General features: G+C 42.8%; 1 protein-coding gene across 3 annotated transcripts; it reads left to right on the top strand.

The window, feature by feature from the left end:
• The first annotated feature begins 3,308 nt into the window (after nt 1–3,308).
• On the top strand, nt 3,309–9,452 carry LOC130541814 (spindlin-2). Of its 3 annotated transcripts, XR_008957920.1 has the most exons (3): nt 3,309–3,693; nt 4,296–4,522; nt 6,429–9,452. XR_008957920.1 is itself a non-coding variant. In XM_057308196.1 (2 exons), exon 2 carries the CDS (start codon nt 4,298–4,300, stop codon nt 5,072–5,074), a length of 777 nt encoding a protein of 258 aa, XP_057164179.1. In that variant the 5' UTR covers nt 3,317–3,626; nt 4,296–4,297; the 3' UTR covers nt 5,075–5,242. The 3 variants fall into 3 exon arrangements, 2 of the variants coding, with proteins under 2 accessions (XP_057164179.1, XP_057164178.1); XM_057308196.1 differs by lacking the exon at nt 6,429–9,452 and having other exon boundaries at nt 3,317–3,626; nt 4,296–5,242; XM_057308195.1 differs by lacking the exon at nt 6,429–9,452 and having other exon boundaries at nt 3,320–3,693; nt 4,296–5,242.
• The last annotated feature ends 852 nt before the right edge of the window (nt 9,453–10,304 follow it).

Raw genomic sequence — 10,304 nt, 5'->3', positions numbered from 1 at the left:
CTTCTCTCTTCAAATTTTACTTACTCTTAACCCTACATCAAGCTTGCTATTTTTACGTATGTATTTTTATGTATAAAGCACACATACACATACACATTTTAAACAGTTTGCCATTTAAGATACATTGAATTGTAAGTAATAGTAAACTTGTTTTATGTATAAAATAGCTTTATCAAAATTGCTTTATCTATAAAAGTTTTTTTCTATCTCATAACTTGGAGTCAGAAGTAGGACTCCAGAAATGGGTCTGATCAGCAGCTTAATGAAATGATCAAAGGGCTCAAAGTATTCCCAGTCCCCGCTTTGTCATCTTCATTATGTTAGCTTTGCCCTCAGGCTGGTTACAGAGATTCCAAGGGTTTTATATGATATAGCATCCTTAAAAAACAAAAGGAAACATCATTTCCTGTTTCTCTTTCTTAACAGGAAAGAAAATTTTTTCAGAGCTCCCCAGCAGACATATTATTACATTTAATTGCCAGGATTAGATCATATGCCAAATGCTAAACCAATCACTTGCAGGAGGATTGTTACCATGATTAGCTTAGAGTAACTTTTTAGAGTGGGATCACTAGAACAACAATCTCCCTTTTTTGTTTATCTTGGCTCTGATATCTTCCCTGTGCTGCTTACATCCTTAGTCTCCAGATGATGGTATGATTAATAGAGCAGCTTGATCTTCATATCCTCTCAGGTTCACTTATGTCCAATGGAAAAGATTATCTACCTCATACCTAGGTTTGTGCAAAATACCATTGTGCCTCATTGTCTCTGACTAGGTTGTGTGCCTACTCCTCAATCAACTCTAACAGTATTTCAGTGCTCTGAAAGGTCAGACTTAAGTTGTTACAAAGAGGAAAATGGCGGCACTATTACCAGAAGAACTGTGATTGGATGCTAGGCTGTAATACCAATCTATGTTACGATTCAACACATTTTGCTGCCAGCATTTATATGAACCCTTCTTGCCATATATACTCATTCAAAAATGTCTCCACAAAAGTGTTCTTTCAACAAGTACTGGTGGAATGGGAATTGTTTTCATCTGTTTGGAAAATATTTTTGCAAGAGTAACTGTTATTTTAACTCTTAAGGCAATAGATTAGTTTGACTGTTTTTGTGTTTAAATAAATTGGAAAGAAAAATGTGTACCCTTTTGTTGTCTTCGTTTTTCAACATATTTGTAAGATTTATTCATGTTGTTGAATGTGGCTGTAGTCTCATTGTATGAATATGCCAACACATATCCAGTCTTCTGTTGATGGAAATTTGGGTGATTTCCAGTTTAGAGCTATTACAAATAGTTGAACACATGTATTTTATAATAAATTATTGGGCTTTGGATTTTAGTGATAGGAACCAGTAATTCAAGAAACATTCATTGAAAAAACAAAAACTGGATGAAATAGCAAAAACTAAATCTGCCAAGGCAACTGAAAACTAAGAATATATGAAATACTTACCCAGCTAAGATATAGGGAAGAACAGAGAAATGGTGAAGTTAGTGAATGTTTTTCCCTTGGGGAAGTTAACCCATTCTAGAGGGACTGCTAAAAGGCTTAGAAGCTCAGAAGAGATTATGACCTCTTGTTGAAGCTAAGGATACAGAATTTGGAGCTTAGAGCCTTGGTAAGCCCCCTTCACTTTTGGTTGGGATGCCAGGCATGATATCCCAGGAAAAAGGGTTAATCAGAACTAAATAAACCCTTACATAAAGGAAAGTGTACCTGCAAATTGCTTTCCATAAAAAAATTGCATGAATTTTCATTTGCATCAGCACTAAATGTGAAACCCTTTCTCATGTTCAGTGACATTAATATTTTAATGTTCTTTCATACTTTGATAATTGAGTCAAGATTTTTATTCATCCTATACTTCCTTTTAGGAATTATTTTAATGTTTTAAGCTTTTTCTGTTAACATTCAACCCATCACCTGATTCAGTAACTCTTCACCTGATTCAGTACCTATTAAATATTCATATTGTTTACTGCTCTTTCGTTTGTTCATTTGCTTTTTCTTGTGTTTTATTTTCCTTCATTTTACATTTTATTTTTTATTATTTTTATTTTTTAAAAAATTTTATTTATTTATTTGACAGAGAGAGACACAGGGAGAGAGGGAACACAAGCAAGGGGAGTGGGAGAGGAAGAAGCAGGCTGCCTGCTTAACAGGGAGTCTGATGCAGGATCTAGGACCCCAGGATCATGACCTGAGACAAAGGCAGACACTTAACAACTGTGCCACCCAGGTGCCCCTCATTTTACATTTTAACAAATAAACTTTGATATGGGAATAAATTTAGTGTAAAATTTCCCCAAATATTTAAAGAACTATCTCAGTATCTTTTAAAGAATAGCCAAACTTTCTCCACTGAATTGTAAAACCATCAGTTTCCCTAATTTTTTTGTAAAGTTATTTTTCCACAGCTCTCCTTTCTGATAAATGGATCATATTACCATTATGGTGGAAACATTAACTAAATGTACAGTAATGGGAGAAAGGTTAACTAGTGGTCACTTTAAAATTGAGTTTTATAGAATGATGACCAGACATGTAATGGTGCTCAGTAAATATTTCTCGAAAGAATAAGAGAAATAATAGTTTCAAAAATATCTAATGTCCTGAGAGAATGCGTGCTCCATATGGAAAAGAGCAAGACATGAAATTGCATATGGGAAATTATCCCAGTTTTGTAAAAGCCTAGAAAAATGACAAAAAGAAATAATGAGTATTAATATTTTGCTGTGAGCCTTGGTGAATGGGAACTGGAAAGAATTGCATTTGATTATTTTCTTCACATCAATTTTCTGAAATTTACAGTGTTAACATCACGCAAAAATTCACCCGAAATATAGTAAAAGAAAAAAGAAAGAAAGAAAAAGGGAGAAAATTCTCTAAGAAGTAAAATCCAGGAATAAGCAGTTGAAAAAAAAAAATACAGACATTTGGTCAAGAAGGCAAACTGAGCACTAGCACATTTCTCTCTTCCCACCACAAATCCTTGTAAATTATAAAGAAAAAAACCAGATTTATGTATAAAAAATAAGTACGGAAGGGTCCTGGGAAGAAAAAAAGACTAATTCTTGGAAGAGGAAAACGGATGGGGCAGGGGGAACTGAGAAGATGGAGTTGGAGGAGAGCAGAGAAACTAAAGGATCCAGAAATGGGTAGGACGGGGGAGGGGCAATGGGGGAGGGGCGGGTAGTTGAGGGTTCCGCGACTCCTTTCAGAAAGGGCCAGGACTTTGAGACCAAGAGCAACTCACAGGCTTAAGGTGGTGGGCTTAAGAGTTGGGGGAGGGGGTTAGGCAAGCAGTGTTTGGCAGGAAGGGGAGGCCTCACTCCTGGCAGGAAGCTGCGCTACGGGAAGAGGGAGGAGACTGCGGCGGCGGCAGCGGCTGGTGGGAGCCCGATGTGGCAGAGGGGCCGCCGCCGCCGACAGGGAGGCGGAGGGCCCGCGAAGCTCAGAGCTGAGGATACCGCCGCCATCCTCTTCGCCTACACGGCCGCCCTCCTAGACGCGCTCCCCCTCCTACGGATCCTCCCCTCCCAGCCCGTGCAGGCACCCGGCTCATCGCCTGCTGATCCTCCTTCCACACAGGCTCACCGCGGAGGCAGCAGCGAGGTGTCCGATTTGGGCACGTGAGGCCCGCGATCCGGGGCGGTGGACGCCAGGCAGGGCAAGGCCACTGGTGGGCTCCAGGACGGAGAATGGGGATGGGGGGACTCCTGCAGGAGATTAGGGGTGGGGGCGGGCGCCTGGTCAGGCTGCAGTGGGGGAGTGCTATGGGAAATAAGAAACGGGGGTGGCGTTAGGAGCCAGGCAAGAAATTGAAGGTGAGCCTGGGGAAGCGAGGGCACTGGATGCCAGGAAAGCGATCCTGGGTAGACAAGGGGCGTATGGGCAGCCGGCTGAGGCGTCCAGGGCAGGAGGACAGTGAGTGCGTGCGGGTCAAGGCGGTGAAGGGATAGGCGCTTTGCAGGGTATTGAGAGTGGGTGCCAGTGGAGGGTGATGGAGGCGGTGGGCTCTAAACAAGGAGGTGGCCCGCCCCCTCCTGCAGAGTTCCTAACCCCAGCCAGCACCACCGCCGCTGCCGCCCTTCCCCGCAGCCTAAAGGAACCTAGGAGGGAGAGCACTTGGCAGGCACGCAGCCAGGATTTCCAGCACTGCTGCCAGGCTCACGGGGAAAATTTAGGTTCTGGCGCAGGGTACAGAGACACGTCGCTGTTGGGAGAACTTCACCTTATGTCCTATTGAATGTTTCTTTCTTATCTTCTCTCCTCCCCCTGCAGGCATGAAGACCCCCAACGCACAGGAGGCCGAAGGGCAACAAACCAGGGCAGCTGTGGGCCGGGCCACTGGGTCGGCAAACATGACGAAGAAAAAAGCCTCCCAAAAGAAGCAGAGGGGCAGACCTTCGTCCCAGTCCCGCAGGAACATCGTGGGCTGCAGAATTTCACATGGATGGAAGGAAGGTGATGAGCCCATCACCCAGTGGAAAGGAACCGTTCTGGATCAGGTGCCTATAAATCCCTCTCTTTATCTGGTGAAATATGACGGAATTGACTGTGTCTATGGACTGGAACTTCACAGAGATGAAAGAGTTTTGTCTCTTAAAATTCTTTCCGACAGGGTGGCATCATCTCAAGTCAGTGATGCAAACCTTGCAAACACCATAATTGGTAAAGCTGTGGAACATATGTTTGAGGGTGAGCATGGTTCTAAGGATGAATGGAGGGGAATGGTCTTGGCCCAAGCACCTATCATGAAAGCCTGGTTTTATATTACCTATGAGAAGGATCCTGTCTTGTACATGTACCAGCTTCTAGATGATTATAAAGAAGGAGACCTCCGTATCATGCCAGAGTCCAGTGAGTCTCCTCCAGCAGAGAGGGAGCCAGGAGGAGTTGTAGATGGCCTGATAGGTAAACATGTGGAATATACCAAAGAAGATGGCTCCAAACGGATTGGCATGGTCATTCACCAAGTGGAAGCCAAACCCTCTGTGTATTTCATCAAGTTTGATGATGATTTCCATATCTATGTCTATGATTTGGTGAAAAAGTCCTAACTGTTAGGGTAAACTTTGCCACATTTGTGAAAACAAATGTATGATTTGTAGACATGCAAAATAATGTTGCTTTTCAGTGTATTGAAAGCTTAAGGGTCCCTGTTAATTCAACATCTCTGCCAGCATAACTGTTGTTTTGTTCTGAAAAATACAAATTTATGTGGACATGACATGCTGTGTGTAAGGACTTTGTCATGTTGAAAAGACTGGGTGTGTTTGGTGGATGGGGCATGGAAGGAAGGGACAGCTGTAAATGCAGGCTGTGAATAAAGTTCAGCTAGTATCATAATCAGTCATCTAAAAATGGAATAGGACTTAGCTGGTCTAGTCTAGAGAGGGGGGAGGAGAAGGAACTAGAGATGGGCTGTGGGGGGAGGGAGAAGGGGAGGTGACTGCATAGGAAGAGGTGGGGCAGGGCCAGAATTGGAGAGGCTCCCTGGGGGAAGGATGACCTAAGAGAGAGGCACCCAACTGGGAGGGGGTGGAGAATAACAGAGGGAGAGTGAGATCTTGGGACTTAGAGGAAAACAGACAGAATGCCTTGAGTAGAGAGGGACACAAAGAAACTTAGAAGAGGTCCAGAGCAAGGGGGGAGAAAGAAGTTGGCAGGAATCTGGAGGGGGGCTAAAGGATACTCAAAGGGAGGGTCTATGCATGAGTAAGGAGCCAGAAGGGGAGGAACACTGAGGAGGAAAGAATTCCAAGGAGAAAGACTGACAGAGGAAGTGAGAACACAGAAAAGGAGGTGTGGCCAGTGGGGCCCATGAGGGATGGGGAGGCCAGGAAAAAGTGGGATACTTCTGGCAGTATCCACATTGTTCTCCCTGGCTCTGTGCAGAAAGGATGTGACAGCTGTCTAAGAACCAAATGAATTGGAAATTCGCTAGAATGGCATTTTGACAGGGATGACTTGAGAGTTAAACAGGAGCCAACTTTATACCTAAAAGGCTTACCTTACTTCAGGGAGCTCATGCCACACCTGCCGAGTAGAACCCCAAGCCTCAGCCTAAACACACTGACCTGACACCCCATGAGCAGGGAGCTGTGAGCAGCCTCCTCACTTTTCCCAGAGGACCCAGGTGCAGCAAATCTTGGGCCTGAAGTTCTTGGTTCATTCCCCCTACACTGGATAAACAGTTCTTGTGGGGAATGGGTCAGCAGGGTGCTCAGGACTTAAGAGATGTGCCACCTTGGGTTTGGAAAGTATTTTATAGAAAAAAAGAAAAAAAGAAAAAAGGAACCTTGCTGAACACAGGTACAGGAGTCCCCTCACTGTTCTTTTGCCTACTGGACTATGCCTTGCCTCCCTATAGAGAAGGGACATCAGAGGACTGAGCCTAATGTTTCTCTCCAGGACATGGGGAGTATACTCGACAGTCCGTGCTTCTCTCAGCAGCTGCCTGAAACCACAGGTGGCTTCACCCAGTGCTTCACTGAGTGGAGGTCTGCTGCCTCCGGAAGCCCCATTCAGGCTATACCCCGACAAAGCAGGTAATTACTGACCCTTCACAGGTACTGGTATCCTGGCCAATCTTGCCCACCCCAAGCACACAGAGAAGCTGTGATGGAAGTTTGTGTAGCTCTGTTTCCGGGTGAGATGGATGGCATGGGGCAGTCGGGTTAGGAGTTGTGACTTTGTATAACTAACTCCTTCAACTGTATGATCCCACTTAGAGCGGCGGTGGTTGGTGGGGAGAAGGTGCAGTAACCCCAATAAAGTCCCCCAGAGATATGGTGCCCCAGCACATGGGTCTGTGTCCTCGTTTTCTCCTCCTTGCCTTTCCCCAGTCCTGCTATGGAAGGTCCCTTCAAGACCCTCTGCCTGGTTTCCCCACCCCACACTTCACTAAAATATACCCTTGCTCTCAAAGAAAGAGTTAAGGTGACCCCACTGCCCAGGCTTCCCTAACTCCATGCATAGTGGGGTGGGGGGCGTAGCTGTTGGCAGGGAGCTTCCAGAAGTGGTAAAAAGGGTGGAATTCCAGTTGATTCTCTCCACCCAACTTGGCCTGACATGGTTTGCCTGAAGGCAAACAAGGCAAGCCCACCGTGCAGGGATTAGTTTTCGTTCTTTCATACATCACACAATTTAGTCTAGCAAAACACCTGCAGGCCACCCATGGGCCAGGTTCAGCCAGCTGTCATGTTTTGTTTGATCCTGGTGTTTCTGTTGTTTTCTATTTTTAAATTAGTTACTTGGAAGTTAGGGAGATTTCACATTACAAAAATCCATATCTCTGGCCCACCTGAAAACAAAACAAAAGTTGAGGATTAGGGCCCACATTCCAACAAGGATGCAAGCAGCTGGGTCTGAGGAAGGACTCAGCCCATTTTAGACTCTGAATGCTCTCTCAAACTAGCCATGCCCCCAGCTGGCCTGATTCACTCTAATAAAATTCCCAGTTGTCCTCTGAAGGCATTTGCATTTGTAGCTTTGGGGCTAGACCCAGGGGTACTGCCTAGCTCTACTTTTGGCTTAAGCTGACCCCATTTGCTTTTTAATTCATTTGCTTTATCTTCATCCCACCAATACTTACTTTAGGTGGGCTCTCTGCCAGGCAGCCTTTAGGCACAGGTACTGGCGATATGGTGATGAGCAGAATAAACAAATAAAACGACGTTATCCTGGTGGAGCTTTCATTTTAGTGTGGGAGACAGTAGCCAAGATACAATAAGTGAAATGTGAAGTATTCTCAAAGTGAGAAGTGTTAAGAAAGGAAAACTAAAGCAAGGAATGGGGAATTGGAATTCCAGGTGGGAGGCTGAAATTGGATAGATAGACTCCAGGGAGGGGCTCACTGAGAATGTGGCTTTTGAGTAAAGATCTGGAGGCAGTGAGAGGACCGGTCCTGTGGCTGTCCAGGGAAGGAGCGTCCCAGGTAGAGGGACAGCGGGGTAGGAGTAAGCCTGACATGCTCAAGGAACACTGATGATACCAGCATGGCTGGAGCCAAGTGAGCGAGGTAGAGAATATCAGGAAGTGAGTTCAGAGAGGTGATGGGGACCTGGCAGAGAAGCTGATAGCTTAGAGCCTTAGAAGTCCTAGAATGGAATTTGGTTTTTGCGCTGAGTGTGATAGGGAGCCATCTGAGTGTTTTCAGCATAGGCACGACATGATTTCCCTCATATTTTGACAGGAGCGTTCTTGCAACTCTGGAGAGTTGTCTGTTTGGACTTCAAAGAAGAACACAGGTAGGTCATGTACATTAGGGAAACAGAGTAGAGTCATAGAAATAGATTTTCATATAGAAAAGTTGAATCATAACAGATATGACATATGAGGTGAATGATGAAAAGACATGCAACATATATTTCAGGATTAATGTGTTTTCTGTTTCCAATAAGTAAAATTTATTCCCTTTATTACATATTATTCTCAAATTTCAAATGGAAAATAGTTAATACTTAAGTTTGAATAATATCATTTGTAAGAAAATATGTTTCCCCCCCCCATTAAAATGGGGGAAAAGTTTCCTTCAAGGCAGAACATTCACAAATATTGAAAAATTTGATAAATTTGTTTCTATAAAGGCTTAAATTTTTCTAATTTCTAAAATCATTCTCTACAAAGTTGGGCAAAATAAGATTAGGGTAAACTTTGAGAGTTTAAATGAATTACTATAATATACATTTAATTAGAATAAAACAAACAGCCGATAGAGAACTTGGTAAGAAATATTAACAGACATTTCACAAAATAGGAGATCCTATGGTCAATAAACATTCATTATTTTAAACTGTCTCCCATTATTTTTTTTCCTTTCAATAACATATGTCCTCTCCTAAAATTCTCTATAATTTACTTAGTTAATAAGGTTTTTTTTCCCCTTGTCAGAATATAAGCTCTGTAATGTGTGATTTTCCTTCCTTTTTTTTCCACTGATGTATCTCAAACACTTAAAATAGTATCTGGTATATAGTAGGTGCTTAGTAATTATTTCTTGTTTTCATGTGTGTCACCAGTAATAAGAGAGATGGAAATTAAAATGATATATAATTTCATATGTATTAGATCAGCAATTTGTATGAATTTTGACAATATGTATTGTCAACCAAATAAACAAGTGGGAGATCCTATACCCTATTGGTGGGAATTCAGTTGTAGATAAATTTGCCATTATCTAGTGTTTCTGAAGATGACATGTTTAGAGCAACTTTCCTCTTTTACTTTGGTAGAAGACAATTCTGTCTGGATCTCTCATGTTTCTGTACGTTTTGCAAGCAAGGCACTGAATGTTTTTTGTTTGTCACATTCCTTTGAAGGTGTGAGTGACAAACTTATTTGTAAAGTGGGATAATACTGCTCTGTGTAGCAATGGGCAGGGATGCTTAACTGAAAGCTAATAAACATTAATGTCTCCTTCCAGAGGAAAAAAAACCTTAAAAGGCATGTTTATTACTCATTATAAAATATTAGGTTTCCTTTCCTGTAATGCAGTGTACTGTGTACAGATACATCAAGTGCCCATTTCATATCACTGTGGTATGTGGGTTTCAGGAATTTAGAGTGAAATTGCTGATCCTCCAGCTGTCATTCTTGATGTGATGAAAAATAAAAGGTTAATGAGAACAGTTTGAGGAACTGGTTCCAGGATAAGTACCAGGAAGTAGAATCAAAGACAGAGAGGGAACTATGCATTGTTTCTTACTAATTGAACTCCTCGAGAGGCATTTTGCTCCTCAATCTGTTCATTAGCCTCAGGCCCACTCTATTGTATCAAATAGCACTAAGGTTGATCCTGAATAAGCAGAAGTTTTTGTTTTTAGGTAACAGAATGTACACACAATTATACTGAGAGTTAAAGGAAGAACATCACAAGCATCATAACCAGAAACTGGAGAATCCTCAGAACTTTTGCTAGTTGGCTTTGGAGAAGAAAGTGCTAGGCAAATAATGCTTAAAACTGAAGAATGCATGGGAAAAAAGAACTAGGAAGATGGGTAGGGGAAGAAAGGGATAAAGAAATGGGGGGTAATCAGAAGGGGGAATGAAGCATGAGAGACTATGGACTATGAGAAACAAACTGAGGGCCTCAGAGGGGAGGGGGGTGGGGGAATGGGATAGACCGGTGATGGGTAGTAAGGAGGGCATGTATTGCATGGTGCACTGGGTGTTACACGCAACTAATGAATCATCGAACTTTACATCGGAAACCGGGATGTACTGTATGGTGACTAACATAATATAATAAAAAAACATTAAAAAAATAAAGGCTGCATAATATTCCAA

Source organism: Ursus arctos, unplaced genomic scaffold (genome assembly GCF_023065955.2).
Source record: "Ursus arctos isolate Adak ecotype North America unplaced genomic scaffold, UrsArc2.0 scaffold_63, whole genome shotgun sequence".
Lineage (NCBI taxonomy): Eukaryota > Metazoa > Chordata > Mammalia > Carnivora > Ursidae > Ursus > Ursus arctos.
The sequence above is the reverse complement of the archived record's forward strand: the minus strand, read 5'-3'. Positions and strand labels throughout refer to the sequence as shown.

Coding starts and splice junctions, on each gene's coding strand:
- LOC130541814 (XM_057308196.1), top strand. CDS start 4,298: ATGAAGACCCCCAACGCACAGGAGGCCGAAGGGCAACAAACCAGGGCA.